This window comes from Excalfactoria chinensis, chromosome 4, assembly GCF_039878825.1.
Source record: "Excalfactoria chinensis isolate bCotChi1 chromosome 4, bCotChi1.hap2, whole genome shotgun sequence".
NCBI lineage: Eukaryota > Metazoa > Chordata > Aves > Galliformes > Phasianidae > Excalfactoria > Excalfactoria chinensis.
This window is the reverse complement of record NC_092828.1, coordinates 69,353,614-69,379,894: the sequence shown is the minus strand read 5'-3', so window position 1 is coordinate 69,379,894 and position 26,281 is coordinate 69,353,614. Positions and strand designations below refer to the sequence as shown.

At 42.7% G+C, this 26,281-nt stretch overlaps 1 protein-coding gene across 5 annotated transcripts in view; it reads left to right on the top strand.

Moving 5' to 3' along the window:
* IL1RAPL2 (interleukin 1 receptor accessory protein like 2) overlaps positions 1–26,281 on the top strand; it is a 326,376-nt gene that overhangs the window by 226,389 nt on the left and 73,706 nt on the right. For all 5 annotated transcript variants that reach the window (XM_072336404.1, XM_072336403.1, XM_072336400.1 and 2 more), the window contains one exon: positions 9,743–9,817. In XM_072336404.1, coding sequence (XP_072192505.1) covers positions 9,743–9,817 — 75 coding nt within the window. The remainder of the gene's footprint in view (positions 1–9,742; positions 9,818–26,281) is intronic.

Here is a 26,281-nt window from a genome sequence, read left to right as displayed (position 1 = left end):
TCTCCATGGTAGTTCATGTTGCTGGGGTAGTGCCATGGTGCAGCAGTTCTCTGCACGCAAGTGGTCACACTGATCATGGGATATTAATTGGTTGTGGACTGCTGGCTTATGGTACTATGACTTCAGGTTGACAAGAATGATAGCCTTCATTTGTATTCAAAGTCTCCCGCTGTAGACATGAACGATGAGATCTGACGTTCTCCGTCACCACTTCTTTATTGTAAGAGAAAGGGAAGAGAAACAAGAAATCCAAGATTTAAAATGTCACAAAATGTTCTTTGCGGATCTCCTTGAAATGGAGGGTTGCTTCAAGCATCTTATTTCTGCTCAAAGTCCATGAGAAACATCATGAGTGCAGGTATTCTTTGTGTTCAGTACACTCCATTCATTACATAAAGTACACTCTAGTTGAGATTTTCATGCATTATATTGCAGGAAAATGCAATTTGCGTTTAGAAACAATTTATTACACTTTTTTTCTCTATTTCTCGGGAAACTCATGCTTGCTTTATAGAAGGAGGATACAAGACCCATATTTAGGAAGTGAATAACATGATCATGTATAATCTTATCCAGTCTTTGAAATTTATAAATGTGGGGAAAAGAAAGGTGTATTGGAAAATGTAGGAGCATTGTAATTTGCTATCAGTGATGGGCAGGAATGATAACAGAACAGCAAAGAGTCTTATGGAGAATGTAGTTCTTCTCTTCCGGACAGGTGCCCCAAACTGGAGCATTTACTCTTTAGCTCCCAGTGCACTACATGATGTTATGATGTAAATACCAATAACCAAAAATCATAAAACCATAGCAAATATTTTCATAAATTCAGTAAAGATTGTCTAGCATATGATGCTCCCCTGCTTCTCTCCGTAGCAGTTTATCATTTACATGTGCTCAAAGAGCATCACATGTGCAGTAGCTGAAAGAAGCTCAGGTGAGGAGACTGGCAGCAAGACTTCCTGCTCAGAGATGATTTTGCACCTGGAATTGCCTCTTACTATTATGTGTTTTAAACAGGGCCCTGTGCTACAAGGTTGTGCCTTGTGGCAGGAGCTGTTGGAACAGCTGGTAAGAGTGGGACAGACCAGTACAGCAGGTCATTAAGGATGTGCCTGCTCTCAAAGTCCAAGGGGCTGCAGTCAGGGCCAGCTTCTTCTTGATGCTGGAAGCATCACCTCTCCAACACAAGTCTGTTCCAAGGCACTGAGGGCTTAATGGGTTAGGATCAGCACTCATGATTCAAGAGCATCTGAGTGCTTCAAATTTCATTTGCATTTAGACCTGCGTTTCAGACTGTTCCTTAAAACTGTGACTGTGTTATATCATAAAAAGAGTTCATGTGATGAATGCTAATTATTTTCTACTAATATAAAGATGCTAAACTCCTCCTTGCAGAAAATTGTCCCACAGAGGCAGGTCAAGCTGTGCCTTAAAGCACTCTTGGTCCTGGATGGAATTTGCGAACAGTGATGTTTGTGGTGCTGGTGGCAGAAGGGAGGCAGGCAGTTGCTGTATCGTTTCACCCCGCTGTCCCAAAAGATGCATTTCCTGCTTGAATAGTAATAAATAGAGAAAAACTCTTTGTCACTGGATAATGGCTGCTGGCTACTGTGCAAGTTCTGAGTTTATTGAGTTTGAGTTTATTGAGAATAAGTGCTCAGCATTTACTTTCAAAGGTGGAGACATTTATCCTTTGCCAACGTTTTGTTGCAATGGCTTTATTTCTGTTACAGCAAGTGACGGATGAAGGTGCAATCATTTTGTCAGCTTGATGCTGCTGTGGTGCAGGAGAGGCTGCTCAATAGCTGAATGCTGAAAAGTGCTTTGACTGACTGGTGGCACACACTACAATACAGCTAATCAGGGAACACTGCCCCCGTATAAACACAGCCTCAGAGAGCAGCATTTTTATGAATGAATTGCTTTATGTACTTCTCTGCTGCTTGTCACCTTGTGAGGTAATTTACTGCTGTGCCAACAAAATGAGGAGCAATCACTGTGATCTGGTAGTGGGACTTGCTGGGGATGATGTGTTAGAGGCTCAGCCGACAGAGGATACTCATTACGAGCCCAAGTGGGAACCTCTGCTTCTTTAGACAAGCTTTTAACTCTGCAAGTGCACAGTTCAGTCCCTGGCAGCCAAGGCTATAGCTGTCACACTTACATCTGCACAGTTGGCTCACACGTTTGCATAGGTGTAAGCAGCAACATAACAGATAAAGCAGTAGCAGGTCAGGCCGGAAGCATTTGTTGTCAGCTGTTGAGAAATCTGCTGGCACAAGATGCAATTTCAGATGAGCCAAAGGGAGTTAGGTACATCTTTTCCAAATGGTGTAATGCTGCACCCGTGGCAGCACGTGCCCTCTAGTTAACATATTGATTTCGCATTTTGCACGCAGTTTCGTCTTCATCTATGGTGTGAAAGTTACAGCATCACTGCCAAGATTTTTAGCTGCCAAAGTAGATCTAAGCCATGCCTGGAAGCGTGTATATTTGAACTAGGAGTGAACAAAAGCTTAACTTGGGGTATGAGCTAGTTTCAGATTAAGGACTTGGCATGCTGTTATTTGCCCCAGAGGATGCTATTCAAACACATCAGTTCTGCTGTCAAAAGGTTAGCCAGATTCTTGTTGGAATGATACTGGAGGCTCAGTGTTAATTACTGGTGGGAAGATGCCAGATCCTTTGATTGAAGGAAGTAGGTTGGCATGCAAATTGCCTCACAGAAGATTTGAAACAATTTTGTTAATTCCCTGCATTCTGCTTCGTATTGGGATAATTGTTCCTTTCATCATTGCAAATTACATGAACCAATGTCCAGGAGGTACGTTCATAGCAAAATGATAGAATAGCTAACGTACTTTGGGTACATTACAACCAGAGAAAAAGTCATTATCCACACCAAGGAAGGAAACCCTTCCCCAGTATTAACTACTTCTTAGTCATATGAAGGTATATTTTTACACTTCTACCTTCAGCTGCTCTCTTAGAAGAGCTTTTTACCTGGTCTGGAAACCAATTGGAAGTAGGAAATAGTGTGGGGAAATAGAGTTGTGTCAGTTAAGTGACCATGAGAGAAGTGGTGCTTGCAGAGGTGCTTGGCAGATTCTCTAGCTGCTTGCCACCATTTATCCCAGCCCGAAAGCTGTTTCTTTGCAACTGCCTTCTTACTTTTTTAGGAGAGCTTATTAGCATGTCAGCCATGTTGGGTTATGAAATGAGATATTTTTGAAATGGTAGTGAAGAAGTGAGCTGCTAGTCTCTTGTGCTGGCACTCAGCTGCAGATCTAAGGTGTCCGCTTTTCTGAGGCGCTTCACCTGGCGCGGCATATTTCCTGCGTCCATAGAGAAGAAAGGATAAAAGTACTGTGTATAATGGGAAAGAAAATGCGTGAAGATGAGAGCTGCAGTGTGTTGTATCCGTGTATTAATTCACACAATGTTGTGCTTTGAAACCCCTTGAAGAAACCACCCCCTGACAAGAGCTGTTGAAATCACAGCAACTCAGTTATTGTTTTCAACTTTCCAGTGGGGCAAAAATAAGCCCAGGAAGAACCAGCCCTTCGAGCATTCTCTCTCAAACAGCCTTTGGCCGTGTCCACCAAGTTTGGGAGGGAGGCACCTGCATTTCCAGGCTGTCATCCCAGATTTGTAGTTCCAAGTGATGCCCCAGGTAGCGTGCAGCCGTTACTGAAGGCAAAGCATGCAACCCTGCGAGGCACCCTGCAGACTTAATTAAGTGTTGGAGAGCTGATGCATATGTAAACATAACCAAAGCCATCCCAGCCTTTGTGGGATGAAATCTTGGGGGGTAAAGTGAAGGCAAAATCCTAGAGTGCTGCATTGTCAGGCCCAGTGCACTGGGAAGGTGCCTCTGGCTGCGTGGCTGCAGGCACTGTTGCTTTGGGGAGCAATCTCATCTTTGTTCTGGTGTCTTTGCTATAGGAGCATTGTTGCTCACAGCAGCCCAGGAGCATGTCATATTCCAAGGAAAACTTATAGACAGCTCTATCCCAGATCTTGCTGTGGCAGTTAACAAGGTTATTCATACTTCTTTGCAGAAGTACTGCTGTATATTTTAATAATAGGAAGAATGCATGCAGTGCATTTATTTGTTACAATTTAGAGTTGGAAGTGAAGCAAGAGTTAGATGAGAGCGCATAATGCTGCTAGGTTTATGAAAGAGGTTGATATAGTAACAACATTAGCTTTTTGTTCTAGCTTCCCTTTTAGCAAGGCTGGAATTCAGTGCCACTAAGATCTATGAAATTGTCCAGAGAACTTAAAGGAATTTCTCTTAGAGGAATCTGCATTTGAATGAAGGTTGTTTGTGGACTTCTGTCGAGTACAGAGATTGTTTTAGATTAGAATTCCTTGCAGCTGAGAATACCTCGCTTCTTCTTACTGCTTAAGAAAGACCAATAGTGAATTTCATCAGGTGAATAAGGATTCTTATGGCTGACCTCTAAAATAAGGATGTCTTTTATTTTTTATAAACATTAAAGACCCAGAAGTTCATCACCTTTTAGACTCAAAATCCCTTTGGGCTACTTCACTTCCTCCATGAAGAGCTCTGACTGGCTGCCAGATCGTTGTAATGTTTGCTATCCAAGAACAATATGGCAAAATAGAACTACTTAGAATGCGACTTACAGGAGCGCATTTCAAAGCCTTCCAAAGATACAAGTAAAGATGGAAGAAGCTCCGCTTGGGTTGGGATGTGATGGGTGCAGAGTGAGAACATAAAACAAGGGAAGACTGAATACACTGGCAGAGCACAGGCACAGCCACACTGGCAAACAATATGATTTAGTGCCAGAGGTGAAAAGTAACAGTACAAGGAAAGTCTAAAGGTAGAAACACAAGCCTGAAAAACTAATGTAAAAACAATGTGATGGTGATATAACAAAAAGTGAAACTCTGTGGAGGCTCCTCACAAAACATAAGGGACCGCACTCATCTGGGATGCAGGGATTTGGGGGTTGGGCTTTTTCGTGTTGTTTTTGTCCTCCCTCTCCATTTCATCAGACTTTCAGCCCAAGAATCCTAACTGCTATGTCAAGTTGCTTAGAATTGCATTCTCAAGCTGATCTCTTGCTCTGCTTGAGCCTTTGCTTTCCCTATGTGATCAGACCAAAGCGGATCGCAGGCAGAGGGGAAACTCAAAAGTAGACTAACGCAGTCTTTGTATCTGTAAACTTAAATGTTAAAGCACACATTTTATGACCAGTGGAAAATGTGATAAATTACACAGTCTGAGCAGCCTGAAGCTACCACAGCCTTGGCTCAGCCACGTGCATAGCTTCCAGCACCAGGCTTTCTAGCCTCCGCCAAACTTGATAAGCAACATAAGTAAATATGTAGCTAAGTATTTCAGTCGTGGGACTTCCTGCTAACCTAGCTCTAGTGTCTGTTTGCAGTGTGCTTAGCTCAGTGATCCAGAGCTGCAGCCAGCAAGCTGATCTCAAAGTGGACAAAGTGACATGGGAAAGTGAGCGTCTCCTGTGTCAGAATAAGGCTGCCTTCATGTGAACTTTCCTCCTCCAGAACATGCCTGGAGGGAGGCGTGGGCTGTCTTGTCTGCCACTAGGTGCCAATAATGTGCTGTAAGCGGAACCAGAAGCTAAACTGCTTCACTTATGGCCACTGATTGATCGGTAAGAAATGATGCAAATGTGTTTCACTATGCCAAAAACGATGATTGCTGGGCTCCTGCCTTGCTGTGCTGCTCACTGTTTTCCTAATCGTGATGTTGGGCATTGCTTTTGCTGTGGCTCTCATGCTGTCCAGAGCATCCTATCCAGCATGAACCTAAAGTAGTGGAAGAGATTAGGCTTTGAGAAGCTGAGCTGAGGCTTGCTCCCTTTCCCACCTAGGGACATAATGAAAAAATGAGTGCTGGCCATTTTTTGATTGCCCCCTGTCTCCTTGCCTTTGTCCCCTGCCAGGCTCTCAGCTCTGTAGCCTGTAACATGGGAAGCTGTGTCATGAGAAGCAGTGTCACAACAGCTTGCCAAGAGCCTGCTGCAGTAGGTGGCTCATTCTCACCAGTAAAAACAGCCTTGCAAATGATAGGCCAGGCCTTGCTGTTAACGTTCTGTGTGTGGTGCTTGACTCGGAGGCAAGTGTTCAATGATTTGGAACTATAGAAATCTGAAGATACAGCTCTATGTTTTTTAAAATTTGGTTATAATATTCAAACTGACTGAACTCTTAGTTGGAGGTGATTATACCAGCATGTTGTAAGTGTCCTTGTAGCCAGTAGTTTCACTGTGATCTCAGAATCACAGCATGGCTTGGGTTGGAAGGGACCCTAAAGCCCCCAGTCCACCCCATGTTGCAGGCTGGCTGCCTCCCTCCCAGCTCAGACTGCCCAGGGCCTACGCAGCCCGGCCTTGGGCTCCCCCAGCAGATGGGGTTTCATGATCCCCTTCCTGCTCTGCTGGCTGCGCTTCTGAAGCAGCATACCAGGTGGGCTGCTTTCCAGGCTGCAGGTGCATACTGCTGCTCATGTCCAGTTTTATATCCCCCAGTAAGGCTACTGAAGTCAGTTGGAATACGCTGTGGAAATTTGTAAGCTTTTGTTTCTAAACCACCACTAACAAATTTTTCTGTAGTAATTACATGTCTTAAAAAGTATTTGTGCATTCATAGCTCCATGAGGGTAATGGAAAAAGAAGTTGAGGTCTCTGTTAATTTTTGACTGAATCCACCAATTCTACCTATCCCTGATGTTACGTTGTATCTACCTGCTGGCTCTTTGGTCTGCATTAGAAACCTGGAAGCAGAGCAGTGCCCAAATCTGCCCAGGCAGAACTACACAGAGAGAGTTCTTTCTGCCTCTACATTTCTCCCTTTGCCATTGTTGGGACCCCATCTCACTTCTGGCTGCCCCAGGGATGCATTCAGCCCAATCCCACTCATCTCGCCCCAACCCCATGGTGAGATCAGAGGTGGCACAGGGGCCACAAAACAAAATTTGTTTGCCATGTGCTGGAAACACATCCTTATTTATTTATTCCTCCCTAAAAAAGCAGTGTAGATGCAGCTGAATGTGTGTCCTGGTGGGTGATGTGTGATGCTGTGATGCAGCAGCTGTCAAGCAGGTGTGAGGCGTGCTGAGGAGGTGGGGCAAGGCAGAAATCCAGCTCCTTTATTTTTGCAGAAGTAGAAATGTGCAGGTGCATGGGCCTCAGATGTGTGTGCAGAAGTGCAGGTCAGTGGCCATCATCTTCTGTAACTAATGCTGATCAACACGCATGCTCTGGGCCATGGTGAATTGGTTCCTCTTTTCCTGGTGATGTGTGGGGAGTAGTGAGGGTGCTCAGCCCCAGCTCCACCATCAGTCCCAGCCCCTTGCTTCCTTCATGTCCTTGTAAGAGAGGCAGAGGATGGGATGCTCCTCCAGTGCACTGGGCTGCCCCTCACATGGTCAAACCAAGATCTGCAGACCACTGTTTGGGGAGAGCAGTCATGAACATCAGCAGGTGAGAGGGCACTGCCAGGGTTTCCATGTGCACCCATAAGTGTCCTTCAGCTTCTGCTGGCTATGGACTCCTCCAGGTACTGTTTCCACATCCCTGGGTGACATGATCCTGCAAAGCAGTGACCCCGGGACATGCAACAGGGACACCATCATCAACCAGGTGCCACATTACTTTTCTGCCCTTGGGCCGATGCTGGCAGGTAGCAGGGTGGGGCGGTGGTTGCCCCCTGGTTGGGAGGGCTAAGTTGACCAAAAAGGATGGGGACAGTCTGGCATTTTGGGCTGCTAATAGTGGGAGCACCTTTTGTAGGCATCAAACAGCTGGCAGGTTTGTTGTTCCCCTGTATCATCAAGAGCTGTATCCCAGCTGCCATCTTACCCAATTCTTCCTGGGACAAGGGTGGCACAGTTATGGGTTGGAGGAGGTGTACCAGGAGGGACCTAGCAGAGATAAGGGGATGACCAGCCCTATCAGGACCTTGCAAGTCCTTATAGCACTAACCTACTAACACTGGTACCTCTGCAGATGATCTATACATGACACAACATCAAGGTCATGGCCATCTCCTACTGCTACTTTGAGTTGATGAACGAGCTGCTGCCTGGGCTAAGGGTAACTGTCAGTTTGATCTAAGAAAGCTCTGGGCAGGCTCATTTCCTATCAAATCAGTAAGTGTTGAGACTTCTGAAGAGATGGGGGCAGTTTTGCCCTAGTCTTTTGCAGACAAATGCAAATTCAGTGTAGAAACTTAAATAAATTATAGTGATGAATTTTAACAGAAAAAGCTTTCTAGTAAACTTGAAGTGTTTCATTTCTGTGATGCGAGACATTGTATTTATTTAAAAACAAACAATAGCAACAACAAAACTTCTTTTCTCCAGGAGTACTCAGTCTTTTATTTAAAGGTAGCTCGGACTTATAAAACTTACCTGCATGGTCTTGCACTGAGCTCTTAAGCTGGGTCAGGAAGGTGGTGCTTAGAGCTTTGCTGCTCAGTAGTACTGCTTGTTACTCTGTCCTCAAGTAGTCACCTGGTAGGAGCAGCCTGGGTATTGTTTCCAGATCTCACAATGGATAATAGAAGATGATGAGGTCCCTACTTACTGTTGTGGGTAACCTGGCAAGTGGCTCAGCACCACACAGTCATTCTCTCACTCTCTAACTTCCCAGTGGGACTGGAGTAAGATCTGGGAAAAAAAACAACAACAAACACAAATGGAACTTGTGGATTGAGATTAAAAAACTATTTACTGAGATAAATAAAAAGAAGAGAAAAAAAAAAAAGAATTAAAGTTATGATAATTATGTATATGTATATGTGTGTAACAAGTGATGCACAAGCAATTGCTTTCCACCTGCTGACCAATGCCCAGCCAGTCCCCAGACTGCACCCCTCAGACTCAGGGGTTTTTCAGGCTTTCTTTCTGCAGGATGTTATATGGCGCGTAATATCCCTTGGTCCAGTTTTGGTCATCTGTCCTGGTTCTGTCCCCTCCCAGTTCCTTGTATCTCTTCATTCCCCACAGTGTCTGGACAGTGCAAGAAGCAGAGAAACTGAACTGTTTTTGGCTCCATACAGCACTACTGAGCAACAACTAGAAACACTGGGCTGCAGTAGAAATGTGGAAGCACTTGCGTTATCAATATTGTTTTTTTCCTAAAACCAAAGTACTGCATCTTGCTGGATGTTATGAAGAAAAACGGACCCAGCTGAAACTAAGACACTTATGCTTTGAGAAGAGCATCCCGATGCCTTGTCCTCTTTGGGTGGGAGTATAGGTGAGGTGTGAAGCTGTTGGGACTCAGTGCACAACATTCTGTGCAAGTTTTCTTTAAGAATCTAAATACCGCTTTGGGAAAACTTGAAGACATATTGAGATTGGTCACACTGAAATGATTACATGGACACTGCAAATGAGTTAAGCCCGTTAACTGCAAAGTATTTGATCTAGGCATCATATAGATTAAGAATTAGAAATGGAGCTTCTTTTTGTGTTTTGTTTAAGGGTGTGAAATGAATGTGAAATGTGAACATGAAATGAAATCATTCATTTCCACTGAATCAGCTGCCACTGCAGCCACTAAAAGTTCAGCACTGCATTGTCAGCCTAACAGCCAAAGCAGCAATACCATGTAATAAATGTTTACATACCACCAAGCCTACAAACATTTGATTGCTTACATGACAGAGGTTTTCTTATCCAGTTATTTGTCTCAATTTTTCCATTACATTTTCTCATTTTGTTTTCTAGCTTTACTCACAGACAAGCCTCCAAAGCCATTGTTCCCCATGGAGAACCAGCCAACTGTTATAGATGTCCAGCTGGGTAAGTCCCCTTCTGGGAATAATAGATCCTACACTTCCACTCTGGTAGCAGATGGGGAAAATTGAAAGTGCTAAGAAAGGTTTAGTGGTACTGTTATTACATGCAAATCAATTTGCAGCTTCTCATTTATAACTGTAGAATTCACTGCCATTGCAATTTAAAGGAATGAACTTGTGAAACATCAGGGAATGGCAGTACTAATTGGTTACACAGGGTATTAAATATGAAGTTCTGCTGTTCTCTTTAATGTATGATTGATAGGCTAACATATGTCTACATTGAAGTGGTATTGATCAGCTGATGTTCTCCCTGAGACAAATAGTCTCATAAAAGAAATGCTGATTCCTTTAAAAGTTAATGGAAAACGGCGCATTTTCAGGTTGTTCTGAAGAAAGGACTTTTGATGAAGATGCTTGTATACTTTTCTCACTCCTGTTGTATTTTCTTGTGTGATTGCATACCCTTGACTCTCAGCTGGCAGCCTGTATTTTCTCTTGTGTTGAAAGACTGTTAGAAAGTTCTGCAAACTTTGGGGAACTGCAAGGCATCTTGTTACTGAGTTGCTTGGCTTTGACGCTTCAGAGGTTTTTTCAGTGCCTTGAAAACAGATTTCTAATTTTAGGTAGCATAACTGGAGTTGCTGTTGAGGACTGTGGTGTTTAAACTACAAGAGATGTTTTGTAGGCATGAGTTATTCACTGTGTGCTGAAGGTACAGTGTTTTCCTTCCTCTAACCCTTAATTCTCTTCCTCTGTTATACCGAAAGTTGGTTAGGATTCAATGGTAGAATGATGTTTAAAAGCAAGCAGGGTCAGAATGGGAATGTGCAAGGTGGTTGGTAAGTGTGGCAAAGCCTTTTGTCTGGTTTTCTGATGTCAGTTTTTTTAAGCTAGGTGCCTAACATTTTCAGCAAAACACTGGAGATGCCACAGAATATCTAAAAACAAGGCTTGAATTCCTGAATGTGACGACTGAATTGTGGCCAGAATGTGAATAACTTGTGCCCTTTCCTAAACTTACTCTCATGTACCTGTATAGACTCGGTAGGCAGGCAGGTCTTGCACAGGGAAGGCAGTGGTGGATCCAGGCCGCAGCCAACATCTCCTGAGTGCTGCACACTCAGGTTCCCTTTTTTGGCACTCACGTGTAGCTGAGCTCAAAGTGACTCAAAAAGAAGGAGATATACATGGGTCTGAAGCCACAGTCAGAAGCCCACCTAAACTAATAGCAAAGCAGTCATCAAGGTTTGGATCAGCCCCAAAGGCTGAATATGGTCCCCAGGTGCAGCTTCTTTAAAGTCAACTTTCTAATGATTTCCTCCGGGAACTTGCAGTCCCTGCATGCAGCTGTGCGATAGAGGCACTCCAAGTGCACATCTTTGCTTCCTGCGCTTTCATTGCATCTTCATTTCCTGTTCCAAGTTCCCCGGTTCCATCAGGACCCTGTTGATTTTGTACCGAGTTTCTTCTTTCTTCCTACGTGGAAACATTTTGTTCTGACTGATTAAAAAGTGTTTGTTTAAAATAAATAAGTAAAGAAGATGGAAACAAACAAAACCCTTTCTCTCCTTGGAGATATTGCTCCCAAATAGGATTTGGCGATATCTCCAGAGTGAAATACAAATCTTGCATCATTATGTGCTGAAATGTATTCTGTTAGTTGTCCTCTAAGATCAGGGAATTTACATATGGTGCTTTTAATCTGATACCATAATGCATTTGGTTATTGCCAGTAAACCATATTATGCTGTAAAAGTTTAATGTTTATGGAAGAACCTGAAATTATTTCTGTGATATAGAGTGAATTTCACCATACACTCCTGTTTTTAAATGGACGATAGATGGAGCTGGAAGGTTCTTAGAGAACACTTTGGCTTGTGGGGGGGCTGTGCTGACCTCCGCTGTGGGCTGCTGCCCTGCTCTGAGCACCAGGCTTTGTAGGTAAGAGAATCGTTTGGCTACAGTAAAGTAACTAGATGGAGTTCTCTGTAAGGTCATCTGCTGGAATACTCCTTTGAAAGCTTGCTAAGCTCCTTGGAGTTCTGAACAAGTGATGTATTAAGCATGAAAACAAAGCTTGTTTGAAAGGATGTGTGTTTTAGAGGGCCTGTAGACCTTAGGGTTGAGTCACCCACTGTGCTTGCTCTACCTGTGGTCCTGCAAGTATAAATGTGCCTCTAAACTGCAGCAGAAATGGAGTTTAATTCATCTGCTTCTTCTACAGAGATTATTTTAGATTTCTACTGGAAAGCTAATTTCTAAAGAAATTGATGTTTTTTCCATGTGAGCAAAGGAGATTTATAGTTATTCTACCATTATTCTGAATGATGAGTGCAATGCACCGCAAAATCTTCCTAGAACTCAAGGCAGCAGCCTGACTATTCAGCAGCTTATTTGACCTGATAGCAAACTTCTGAACTCACCTTTTGGTTTTCGCATTTTGTAAGAAGACTCAAATGAAACTAGTTATACACAGTTCTTATCAACAGTGGATAAAAGAATTTCTTTGGGCTTCAAACATGGCCCAGAGCCTGCCTTGTTCTTCTTAAGGAGGATGCATGTACTTCTTGCTTGTTCCTTTTTCCTTTGGAATTTGACGAAGATCAAAACCTTGCCAAGGTTACAGAGAAGCAGAAGTTAGTATTTACGTCTTTCTTGTTTTCTGTATTTGATTGCGTTGGAGAAACGGAGAGAAGAGAGATGTGCACAAAAGAGAATCCCAGAGGACTGGAGAAATAGTCCAAATAGTTTCAGTGTTTTGGATGCTTTAGCAGGTCAGATAATTACTTCAACTCTGAGCAAACCTAGAAAATAAAAACTGTTTAGTTGTTTATTGTTCATTTGTTTCATACAAGAAGGGGAAATAAAACGGTACCACCAAATTGTTTGTTTCATAGCTTCTGGCATTGGGATGGTAGCGTAGTAGTAGTTCTTTATTGCATGATAATACAGCAGGTTGAACCTTATATCTTGAATGAATGTTTTTGCAAATATGAGTTTAATCTAATATAATATCATCTGCTTCTGAAAAGGATGTTCCCTCTCTACAACTCCCTGAAATGAGGTTGTGGCAAGGCAAGGGTTGGCCTCTTCTCCCAGATGACAGCAATAGGAGAGGGAATGGCCTTAAGTTGCACCAGGAGAGGTTCAATTCGAATGCTAGGAAAAGTTTCTTCTCCTAAAGAGTGATTCGGTGCTGGAATGGACTGCCCAGGGAAGTGCTGGAGTCACTGTCCCTGGAGGTGTTCAAGAACCATGGAGATGTGGTACTTGAGGACATTGTTTACGGGGCAGTATTGGTGGTAGGGAGACGGTTGGACTAGGTGATCATAGCTGTCTTTTCCAACCTTAATAATGATTCTATGTCTGTATTCCTGAGTTACTTCAATTGATCAAAAACTGATTTCATTGTCTGAGGCACGGAAGTTTTCTGCCTAGGAGATAGGGTGACTTCAACAGAAGGCTCTGGACATTGTGTTTAATAAGATTTTTTGCCATAAATCCTTACTTTTCTGCTTTAAGAATGTGACAGTCTCCCTTGGTCTGCATTTGAACTTAGTAAAGTTTATGTCAACGTGATTCAAAGTAGTTCTTCTAAGTTTTATTTTTGTATTTATTCTGTTGCTTGCTAACTGCCTACATGGATTGTTCATACTAAATCAGAGAGGCTAGGGAAACCCTGATATGACCATGATTTTGGTCTTTCCTTTATCAGAAGTCTTTAGGCTGTGGTACAGTAAGTACACTCTGCTAATTTCTTAATTTAGATTTTAAACTCTTTTCTGCTTAACTTTGTTCGCCCTTAGTACTTTGTGAATGTGGAAAGAAAGATGAGCAACCCTTTGCATTTTGATTACATGGTTACTAGCTACAAGCTAAAGCTTTCTGTTGTGTAAATTCTCTAACGTTACACAGTGATTGCAATGTTAAGTTGGTCTTTTCCTTATGAATATGTAGTGAGATCTAGGTGAGGCTGCAATGAATGTTTGCGTCTGCATTAAATATGGTTGTATCATTTACTTTTAAATTGGGAACTGGTTTTGTTTTCAGACATTTACTTAAGAAACATAGCAGGAGAAAACAAGCCAGCAAACATCTGTGTTAATTTTCTAAACAAGGAAAATATCAAGGGGTTTACCTCACTGACTTCATGGTACTTTCTGTGTCTAAAGATGCTGAGGGAAGCAGACATGTATTTTATGAGGATTCTCATTTTTCCTAATAGCTGACCTGTTCAGAAAGATTTTGTTTCTAAAAGATTTAACTGTGCAATTCCTCCAGACTAGTTATTAAGAAGATCAATAGTATGAGTGTGAACCAAGCATGAGGGAACATGCAGAGTTACTATATCTGCTGACAGGTATGGAACAGAATAAAAATAGTATTTAAAAAAAATAATAGTAATAGTGGAAGGTCCTTTTTGTTTGAAGCGCTGGCTCCGTGCTCTTCTGGTGAGACCTGGAGCTTTTGCCACTGTCTGAAGTGGTGGGGCAGCCCAGGTATGCAGTTGCAAAGTGTCCTTGGCCCCAGTGGGGTGACAGTGGGCACAGGAGTATGCCAGGCTGCCAGGGCTGCTGCCCAAGCGCGTGGAGCTGCTGCAGCTGGCTCTTCTCCTGTGAGCTCATAACCACATCAGGCTTGGAAGGATTTTCCTGGGAATGGAAATGGCATTTGTTGGATCTTCAGATTGAACATCCCTTTTCTTAGATAGGGGGAAATAAATAGCATTCTTTCCTCATGCAGTTCACACATTCTGTGAGAAAGCTGAGATGTTAGATGTAGATCGCTCCCCCTTCGTGTCTTCCAAGCTTAAAAAGGTCTTATTAAGGTAACTGACTTCTTGCCTTTCATTTCTTGAGATACATCAATCAATACAAAATCATAAATGTATGAAACCAGAGAATTAGAAAGCATGTGAAACCAGAGCCTTGATAGGAGATACAGCAAAGGTAATCTCTCTTCTAGTTTGAAACAGAGTAGCAATCAGCAATTCTGCTTTAACTGTTTAAATCAGCTTCTCAAGATATGACTCCTTTTCCTGTCAGAACAGCCTGCAAATAGTAGTGCTGTAGTACAGTCTGTAGTTATTACTAGCAGCAGCTATGCTGTAAGTGAGGTATTGGGCTGTGTGGTGCCCTGCAAGAAGAAGAGTCACTAGCTCTTTCCTTGTTCGGTGCCTGAGTATGGGATGGGGGAGTCCCTGTTCAGTTAATGGGAGTTGGATTAGATGACCAGTAAGGGTCCCTTCCAACTCAGATGATTTTATGAAGTCATGTCTCAGTCTGCCTGGGTGGAATGACCCAGCAGCCCGGACTGGGGACATGGGTCTGTGTGCACTGGGTGTCCAAGGAGAGGTGAGGCTGAGAGTAGAGGAAGCATGCAGCTGCTATCTCCTCCACCCCAGCCCCAGCCATATCCCCACCTCCTCTCTGCAATGCTGCTGTCTGCAGGAGCAAGCCAGGACCTTTCTGCTGTCTGCAGCACTCCCCTTCTCCCCCTTTTTCCCACAGGAGAGCAAACCCCATGCACTGTTCCTTTCCCTTGAGTGGTTATGGATGTGCTGTGTAAATGTCCCAAACTCTGTGCTGGAAAAATCCCTCCCTCTCAGTGGTTCAGATTGTAACACCAATATCTTTGTGTTTCTGCACAGAAATACATGAAGGAGCAATTTTCACTAGCGAATGAAGAAACATCAGGTGTATGTTCTTGAAGAGCTGCCTGCATTTGCAGCACAAAGGATGCAACTCTGCAGCTCTTCCAACCATGCGTGCCCATGTGAAGGGATGCAGGATTTGCATTTATTACAATCATTTTGTACTGATCTGTAGGGAATATTAGAGACAAATTGTCTGACATTTAGGTTTAGAAGTAGTTCCCTAAATACCATAAGTGTATTACTGCTAATGCTTTGATGCTAATTTGGTATGTTGTTAATATCCCTGCTTCTCTCAGGGATAATGGGAAAATGCTGTACTTCAGAGACTTGGGGCTGAGTTCTGTTGTTCAGCTGGCATAAATCCTCCATTGTTTTACCTCCTGTGTGGTTAATCCAGATTTCCACCTGTGAAGCAGAGAGCAGCGTGCTATTCCACTTTTCTTCCTTTTGCTTTAGTTGGCTTGGAAAGATAGTACTAAACACTGGCTGCTGGTCCATAGTTTTCACATCCACAGAACCTATGAGACTGGCACAAATATGTCAGAAAGCAAGATTTGGCACTTTGAGAATTTTTCTTTTATTCTTCTATAAATGATTTGTTTCTCATTTTGATTTCAGTGGTCATTACATCTGTTTTACATATGCTCTGAGAACAAAATAACACCGTCTGTATGGAAAATATCACCGAATTGATGTAATTGCAGCTACCATCGCGATTGCAGTACTTCAGATAAACCTGTTGTGTTCCTTTCACTGAAACAATGTGGGGAGAAAGGAACACACCAGTATGTATTGGTTTGTCCGTCTTCAGCGGCATTCGTGCAAGGTCAGTTGAGGAATAACTCAGATCATCTTACACTGGTAAAAGCTTCTCTGCAGGTGGAGGCAGGTTTGTGTGCATGTGAGGATGTTCCTCTTTAGCACTGCACTGGGTCTAAGCTATCTTTAGCAAATACAGCCATCAATTAAACCAGCATGGGCATGCCATTCTGCTGGGCTTCACTAACAGAGCTCCTATTTGGTTTCTGGATGTGAGGCCTAGAAAGCAGGCAGTGGATCATCTCTGCAGAAGTGAAGCTCAGTTTGGGGAGCAGAAATTAGAACAGACGTTCTCACTAGAGAACAGAAGATTAGAGCTGTTGATGATAGCAGCAGTTATTTACTCTCCAGAGTTTTCCTGACTTTGCTCAGGTGTTTGTCGTCTTTAGAAGGGAGGATAATACTCATCTATTTTTCAGGAATGTTGCAACAATAAAATCAGGAGGTATCAGGGAAATGCTTTGTTAAGAGCAAGAAGGAGTACAGGTGGGGAAGGCAATAGAACATCCTGAGTTGGAAGGGACCCACAAGGATTACCAACATGGCTCCACAGAGGACTACCCAAACCCAACCCATGTGAATGAGAACAGTGTCCAAATGCTCCCTGAGCTCCAGCAGCTCAGGGCCATGCACACTGCCCTGGGGAACTGGTCTGGCTTTGACCAGAGCTTTCTCCTTGGGGTCGTTCCCTTTCTGTTTCTGAGCACAATTGCAAACACTGAGGCATTTGACTGTGCAGTCCTCAGACATATGCTGCTGTGCATTGAGTGTCAGGCAGTATTAATGTTCCAGAAGAGAGAACCACAGGGCAAAGTTTGCACCATTTTCCATGCTTGTTAGAAACACTGTCACTGGAAGGGATTCATGTTCTGCCATTTTACATTCCCTCTACAGTGTTTGTCATATGAATGAGTTATTAGGCTGTGAATGCCTCATATATTCTGTAAATTACAGGGTAGAAGCATTCAGCAGTACTATTTTGACCTTTTCAGCATTCTGCGATTTGCTGGGCATGCCATTCCACATCTCATGTTTATGGCCTCACTAAAATGTAGGGTTGGAGCAGAGTGGGCAAACAGTGAAAATACACAGGGCTGCAAAAGGTCAGGGTCATGCATCACAATGCCACTGTTCAGTGCACAGTGGAGATTAAAATCTTGACTAACCATTCTCATAATTTCTCTTTCTTCACTGAAGAATAACGCAAAATTGTACTTCATAATCTGTTCCAAAGGCGGTGGCACAGAAAATGAAGACTGATGGCATAATCTTCCTTAAAATTTCAGGATTGTAACGTCATGATCGTGGAGGTCATGAAAATCAAAGCTGTCGAAGTCCTGGAGAAATGAGGAGAAATTCCACTCACCTAATCTTTGCTTCATTTAATCCATTACGTAGCTTTTGCTTTTAGCTTCATCCTTTTGTTTCTCTCCTACAGAAATGAATGGCTTGTTTTAGGAAATGGAAGTCTGGCTGGGTCAATTTGCTGTTCATACATGAGACATTTCAGTCCAAACGAGAAAGAGTCAAAGCAAAATTTCCCTAGCAATGAAAAGAGTTTTACAGCCTACAGAGGACATGTGGTAAATGAATTCTCAGTACTCATAATCAGATTAAAAGTAAAACTACAGAAAGCAGTGATCTGTGGAACGGTGGATGAGGCACACTGCTTTCTATGGTATGTTTGTAGTTTGGCAAGCCAGTTTCACAGTAGAAGACTGTACCTTTCTACTGCTGACTGAGCTGTTATTACCTGGTTCTGCTGTGGGTGGCTTATTAATTTTAACATGCTTGGCTCTAGTCCTGTGAACAAATTAATATGATTAGTCAGGAAAACATCCCATGAGATTTCTTTGGAGCTTAGTCAGGTGTGCATTCCTCCAGCCCAGAGGAGCATAGGAGTAAGCATGTAAGTCATTGAGCAATGCTTTATATTGCTCAAATACAAATCTTACTGACATACTTGTACGTGTAATTAAAAGATGTAAGTAAATCTAATTTTACATCTAGCAGAGTCTAAAATATAAATTATCTGCTTATGGTGCTGCTGGAAATTCAGTTCCAAAGTGTGCAAGTGGTGCTTGTTGCTTTGCTTCTTAAGCGTTCCACAGTTCTTCCCTCCCCAGTCATCCAGGCGCATTCCATAAATACATCTGAACTTGATGGACTCTTTCGAATAGTTTTTTTTTTCTGCTAAGTCCTGAATATGCAGGATTGAAAAGTAAACCTGGTTTGATTAGGCAGGCTCAGCAAATGAAGCTTTCTGTTTCCTGATTGCATTACCATTAACTCTTTTTAATAATTTCCTGATCTGCACTGATGAATTCGAAATCAAATTTATAGATCATATTCTGCAGCCTATCATTCAAATGGTTGATGTTAATAAACACTCCACTCAGACTGCTGCTTTGCTGCAGCGTTTGAGCACTTGTCCCAGTAAGATAAATGTGTAAAGAACTAGAGGAAGCAGAGGGTAGTATTGGTGACGGTTGGACTGGATGATCTTCTAGGTCTTTTCCAACCTTGATGATTCTGTGATTCTGTGAGGGTTTCACTGATGAGTCCAGTGGCTATTTGTGGTTCAGTTTGATCCCAATTCATGCTTTCATGCTCAAGTTCCAGAGGCTGCTCGGTTTGCAATAAGAAACCTGCATTACAGAGCATCGGTGGTGAAGCACTTCTCTTTAGGAGTACAGTTTATCTTTTCTAAATACCGTCTGACACAACAAGTGGTTTGTAGATACTGACTTGCTACTCCCACTGTGGCACCGCTGCGCTCCTGGGAAGGATCGGTTGTATTCTGGCAGTCACACAGATGCAGCAGCCAGGTGGGCTTCTCTCGGTATTGGAATTTAGGACTGCAGCACATCCCCACCCCACGTGTCCATTCGCAGCCTGACCTGTTTTTAACAAAACATCTCTTATCACAAAAGGTTCTCAGGCAAACTTATGATCTCAGACATGGAAAATTTCAGCAAGCATTTGGGGCTTACAGGCCGTAGTTCTGCCTGGAGAATAAGCAGGAAGTCCGCAGGTGAATTACAATGTGTCATGTCTAACGGCAGACATGAGCATCTTAGATTATTTTAGCATAGCTTTTTTGGAAGAGAGACCAGTAGGTCCTCCCTGGGAATTTGCAAGCATCTTCTTTACTGTGCTACTGTTTTATCAGGTCCTCCATCTTACCCAACATCCTTTGCCAGCTGCGCACTGAGATGCTTTCATTGTGCAGTGCTCCTCACCATGCACCCAAAGGCAGTTTTCTCAGCTGTGCGATGTAAAGTTTGTCTATAACTAACTCATAGGTATGTATCATATTTGTTTCCTCTAACGCCTGGTCCATCTGTCTAGCAGTGAAATCCCCTTCTGAGTTTACTCATCTAGTTTCTAAGACCACATTCATGAAACTTACCAAAATCTCATGACTGAGAAAGCTTTGGGGAATTTCTGGGGCAGTTAGTATTTTCAAGTGGAGATACTGTGAGCGTACTTAGGCATCTCGAAAGTGCATCACTTTAAACGGAAGGATTTTTTAGGGGAGGAAAAGAAAAGCTGTGATGGGAACTTCCGAAGTGAAGATTTTTAGAGTAATTGATTTGGGGTGGAAGCGGGTCTGTAAGAGAGACTGACATCTCGTCACTGGAAATTCAAGAATATTTTGACTCAGAATGGAAAACAATTAACTTAAACTCGGAATTTCTGATTAACCCCATCTGCTGCCGATGTCCTCAAAGTGATGTAAGCTTTGAACAGACCTGGGGGCACAGGAACTTGGATATGAACAGGTACGTGGACTCCTGTGGTATGCTAACTATTGTCCTGTGTGTCCCATAGTGACACATGCAGAGTTTCTGTTCTGGCACGTCACTCTTAGAAGCCATTACTCTACTTGTGATTGTACTTCTGGTTGCACCAGATGAGGAAGGTTGTGGCCCTGTCTTGTGGCAGGGGGGTTGAAACTTAGTGATCCTTGAGGTCCCTTCTAAACTAAGCCATTCTGTGATTCTGTGCACCAAGAGGTTATGTTTGTTCTGAATCTTTGGTAATTCTGGAAATATACATGCATATATATATATATATATATACATATATATATATATAATGGAAGCCAGAGGAAAGATTTAAATCATTTTGTGTTTGTTTGTTTTTTAACAAGACAATATGACATGAGTATGAGATCAAAAGTGGGCAACAAAACAACTGATGTGAATAAAGACTGTTGTTTCCTTGCTTTGTTCATGATTGACATCACCAGTTTTCAAGGCTGGATTTGACTGTTAAATCTAATTTACTTCCTGCATCAACTTAGTTGAAGCAGAAGTGTAAGTGGGAAGGAACCCAATGTTCTCTGATACGATCTCTCAGCAGAATGCCACATCTGCAGTGTCAGACACTGGAGTCCCCACAAACACCTGTTTTAATGAAGAGCCAAATTGCCCATGTTTACTTATTCCTGTAAATAGCATCTGTTGCTGGCCAGTTGTCTACCTGAATATGAGATATTTCTTCATCAGTGAAAGTCTCTGTTGCATAGCCGGTCTGTCTTATTTTTATCTCTAGCTTTAATATCCTTCTTAAGAGAACTGGTAGAAAATAGACAGTCTGCACCCTCCCAGGTAGGTTGAGCACTGAGAGCTTTGAATAAAAACACATTTTTCGATCAGGATGTTAGTAAAACACAGCATAGGCTCACTGAGAAATAATGATGGATCAGTGTAACACCAAGGGCCTTCCCACAGTGAATGCGGCTTTAATGTTGCCTCAAGATCCACAATCCAGAAAGATGCCCAAAATTGTTAATGGGTGGGATGCTGATGATGTGCTTTAGAGGAGCTTTCTTCTTAACAGCAACATCCTCCTGACAGCAGGGAGTTCCAAACAGCTTGCCAGCTAGAAGGAGCCTGGACAGCTGATCCATCCTTCTGGTGCTAGTTAAGGAGTAAATAAAACTATTGCACTGTGTAATCTCTAAGTGAGATTACGGTGAGATTTATGCAGTTTTAACCTTTCAGGAGAAGTAAAACAGCTGACCACCTTCTGAATCCAATAACTCAATATAGCACAGTATAGCCAGCAAGGAGCACGTCTCTTACCTAGTGAAAGTAAAACTGTCACCTAAGCCTTGCAGCAGATTTTTGTACACCAGCTTGTGCTGCTTTTTAACAAGATGCAATACCCAAATCTTTCATCCTCCATGATAATTCTGCCCAGCAAATGGCATTGCTAATAAGTCACATCAGTGGAAGCCAATCCAAACTGCCTGTGGTTTGATTTACAGTCTATAGAGGTTGTTCTACACAAAATGCTGAGAAAACAAGAGGTGCTTCTGTGTCCCCTGATTGAAAAGTGGGATTATTCACGTTATTTCTTTTTACATTCTGTCTTTAAAAAGAAATATTCATGCAGGCCAATCTCTGTCTGCTCAGTGAGGGAGGGAGCAACCCTTAAGCCTCATCTGAGCAATCAGCAGTGGTAGGTTGTTTTGAGTCTGTAATGCACCCTGACAAGGGAGGTCACTGAATTGAGGTAGGCAAAAATAAAATTTAAATTGAATAAAAACAAGTGAAACCCTGGGACAAAATCGCAACGTTCTGGTTTTATTTTTGAGACGTTTGAGTGCACTGGGATTTTCTGAGTGTCTCTCACCAAAGCTGCACGATAAGAACCTGGAAAGCAAGTGACAAAGCACAGAAGGGAGCTGGCTACTCTGTGAGTACTGAGCAGAGATTTTTCATTTCATCCATCATTCAAAGCCTGCTGCAGTGCTTCCCAAACTTTACTAAGCATATCTAATGTAGGGTGGAATGAGACCATTCTGTTTGTAACCTATGCAGCTCTACCCCTGGACTGAACACTGAGTTGGTTTGTAATTGCTGCTTTCAGTGGTGTGGTTTGGTTAGTCCTACACAACATTGTGTGGCTCTGTGCACTGCTTTTTAGGGTACATGAAGTTATTGGATCTCAGAAATCATAAAGTGGAGCTCTGGAGTCTCAAGACTGACTCAAATGGTGAGAGAGCTGGACTACAGGCAGTGCCAGGTGTAGCTTCTTGTTTCATAGAGCTTGGCTTTGGGAACTCGGGTTTGAACTTGACACCTTTCAGAGGATGACGTGTGTGGTTTCCAATAATATAAGCATCCATAAGAGGCAGGGAAAGCAAACAGAAGGAAGCGATTGCTCAGTGACCTAAAAGAGAAAGATGTGCTTGTGCTCAGACAGAGCTATCAGATGTGTGTAGTTGTTTGAGATTGTTGGTTTGGGTGTTTGCATTTGTTGCTTGAGCCCAATGGACACTGTTGACACTGTGAAGCTTTTAACTGCCATGAACTAAAGGCCTGCAACCAATTACCCTACGATCACTGTGATGATCAGACTGTTGATCTCAGGCTGCTTCTGGCCTGATTTTCAGAGCTTCTGCCTTACAAAGCATTTCTTTTTCATGGTGCAAGAGGCCAGGGGAAGGGCAGCTCCTAGGGGAAGGAGGAGCTCGCCCAAGCAAGCTTCTTTTTGTTTCAGTGTTCTTTTAATGTGCCTTTTTTCCTTCTTTGCTTGCCACTTTCTGAGTAGGCACTGAGCTGTACCTGCAGTCATCAGGTGCACCACATACTCCTCTTTCATAAAGTAGATTAAGTCAACGCTACAGAGAATGAGGAAATAATTGTATCATCCTGTGACTCCCAAAGAGTTGCTCTGGGGCTGTGCTCATGTGCAATCTTGCAGCTGTAGCAGGTACTTAGAACTGAATTAACTGTCTCAGTCTCTGTAGTCAGCTCTGTCAGCAGGTGCCCAGTGTCTGGATCATCTAAATTACTATCAGAAAGGGTGAACATCATTTTGTTCAGTGGCAAAGTTTAGGAGAGAATGCACAGACTTAGCTTTCTTAGGGGAGCGTGAAGACTATGAAGACTAACATTTTTCTGCTTTAGGACAAATTTTTGACATGTCTTCATGGGAAGGAGACTGCGGGGCCTGTGGGCTGTCATCAACGGCTGGCTTCCCCAAGTAAGGAGAGTGCTTTGTGGCACCTGCATCTTTTTGTCAGAGCCCTCCTTTTTTGTTTTCCCATCTGACTAATTCCACATGTTATATCAAGCCAGGCTTTGAATTCACTGCTCTTTGCAGGCCACGTGTTCACCTGTGAGGGCAGTCTCTCGAAGCAGAAAGCCACAGGTGCCCCTGCAGCACAAGCAGCAGGAAGGTTACTCCAAGGTGAGTTGTATGGCACCTTCATTTCTCTGCTTGCACTTCCCTGGCCCCATGGGATTGATGTCAAATTCAAAGAATCATTTTCCAAAAAAGAAGGCAAACAATGATCTCTCAAATCCATACCCTGTAATTCACCATTCAGACCTTGGACAATGGCAGCATTGTGTCACTGTCTTAACAGTGAATGTTGCTTCTAAATTTGTACATTATATGGATGGAAAGTGAAGCAGCTTCTTCTGCTGAAAGAAAGGCCGGTTGTCTTTGATATCGTAGATAAATGCCTGGATAGTTGCTTTTTAATTGTTTTATTGCTAGAAGTTTTCAATGAAGCCATAAAAGAGAAGAAAAAAGATCAGCCTAATTGCCTCAAGATGGATATGTAATGCATAAATCTCTTGTTTAATGGATCTAGTAATACACCACCTGTTTCAGTTGCCTTTTCCCATTCAGAATATGAATGAATGCTTCCCTCAGATGATCACAAAGAGAAAACACAATTGTACCATCAAAATCTTGGTGATTTTTTTTTCCTTGAGGTTTGCTCATTCTTGTTCTGCATTTTAACTGATCTTAGTACATTTAACCTTGGGATACAAGGTTTTTTTTCCTTCATGGCTCCATGCTTCCTGGTATCAGATGACCTTGGCAGGCTTTTTTGGTAGAAGCTGTTTGAACCCACAGCCTGTCCTGTGATTCTGGATCTCATTTCTGGGTTTGACCTCTTTGTTTTTGTGGGCAGAGGGACTTCATACCCCTGAGCCATTTCTAGAGATTTTTAGTCAATTTTAGTCAATAGAATCCTTTGGATTCCAGAGGGCTTCTTCTTGATCAAACCAAGAGCACTTACTTCACAAAAATCAAGATGCAAAGAACAAAATCAACTGTACCACCAAAGGGTGTAAGCATTAAAAAAAAGAAGTCATTTTACAACTGTGCAAAAAACCTGGGTAATAAGCAACAAGAGAGGGAATGATAATGAATCGGTATGAATTCAAGCCAGTCGACAGAACAGAAATCTGGTGGAAATGATTTGCAAGATGGGAATGTTAAAATCCTTGTTTATAACATATGTAAAAGCTGATGAGGGGAAGAGGTGCAGACTGACAGACGTTGGTTTGTTGCTTCTGAGAACCTGGAAGCAGTTTCTGACTGCTGCATGTGTTTGGGTCAGTAGTATAGTTGCAAAAAGGCAGGATGGAGGAGGGGCAGAAGTGTGCAAACCAGATCGTGACTTTACAGCAGGAAGGAGGACACGTTGCAAAGCCTTCTTTGATTAGTTGTGGGCTGGGGGAGCTGTTCCAGTGTGTTGAATTTCATTCCCATCACAGAGAGCTGGAAATCACACTTTGTCAGCAATAAAACACCTCCCAGAGTACAACATCCTTAGCAGGGGATTTATGTGTTAGCTTCATCCTGACAGGCAAAGAGGAATAGACCAGAGCAGTAAATGCTAGTTGAGTTTAAGCAGACACAAAAGACCTATGATTTGGCAGTCTTGTTTCCATGTGATGTATGTGGGGCCCAGACTGGTGGAAAAAAGCCTTCTAAGCATAGCCACAACCCTTTCACACTCTGCTCACCTTGCCCAGGGAGCTCAGTGTATTGCAAGTCTCCATTGTCTGATCATATCATCCTGCAATATCTGGATGGCATCAGTGTCTGCCAGCTCTGTTTCAGTAGCTGCTGCTTCTGTTTTCTTTTGGCCTGGCCACAGGTAGATCTCAACTCCAATGCAGCATCCAGTGCTATTTTGTGCTACCCCGCTTTATTCTGTCAGTTCTGCATAGAGAAGCCAAAGAGGCTGCACTTGTCCCTATTCTTCCAAAACTGTAGTCATCCCAAAAGGTTAACGGCAATAGTATGTTCCATTGCATTGAGGTATGCTTTCTGGTATGTTTTATTGAGAGGTTCTGCTTATATTGCCTGTGGCAAAACTAAAATGATTTAAAAGAACCTTAAAGAAGACTCGTTCAACATTGACAAAAGTGCTGTGGTAGATGAGTTTGAAGGTGAGAAAAAACTCTGGATAAGAGTTGCTAAAAGAGAATACTTGATAAAAAGCATCAGAGGCAAAGAGTGGAATAATGTACCCATGGAAAGCTCTTGTATCTATTAAGTTGAAGTATATAACAAGATCTGATTACTGTGTGTTGATGCTTGACAGCCCGTACTTTTACCAAGGGAAGTAATGGCTCTCCATCAGCACTGGATCCTACCCTAGAATTTGAGTTTGCCAGATCTGAGGTATACTGCAGTCTGAGCCTCACCCATTGGTTTGTGTAAGGGGATCTCAAAGTGGGAGTTCAGTGGGCACTTCTACCTTTGCTGTCCACAAAGAAGCTGGATGTCCAACGTTAAGCTCTTGAGCCTGAGGTTATATCAGTGCTTCATATTCAGAATGTTTGAAAATCCATTCGTAGCCCTTCCAAAGTCAGCAGCCTCTGCAAGACTTCAGACCCTCTGACCACTGGGATTCAATACATGGAGTGAAATTCCTGCTCTGAAATTGTTCATTGTGCCCCATTATTTACATATAAGCTCTATGGAAGAACAGTGCACAAGAGAAAATAACCTAATTCAGCCTAAAATGTCTTGTCTGTATCTGCTGATCAAACCAAAGTCTGTTGGAGATGTAGGCCATGGGTGCTGAGTAAGTGTCCTGTCCCAGAACAAAATGTGGCTCACACCCTGAAACACCTCCTACACTTTCCAGCTTTGTTTGATGCAAACTGACTCAGATGGAAATCAGAGAGATGCACCTGTGTGGAAAATTTGAACTAGTAT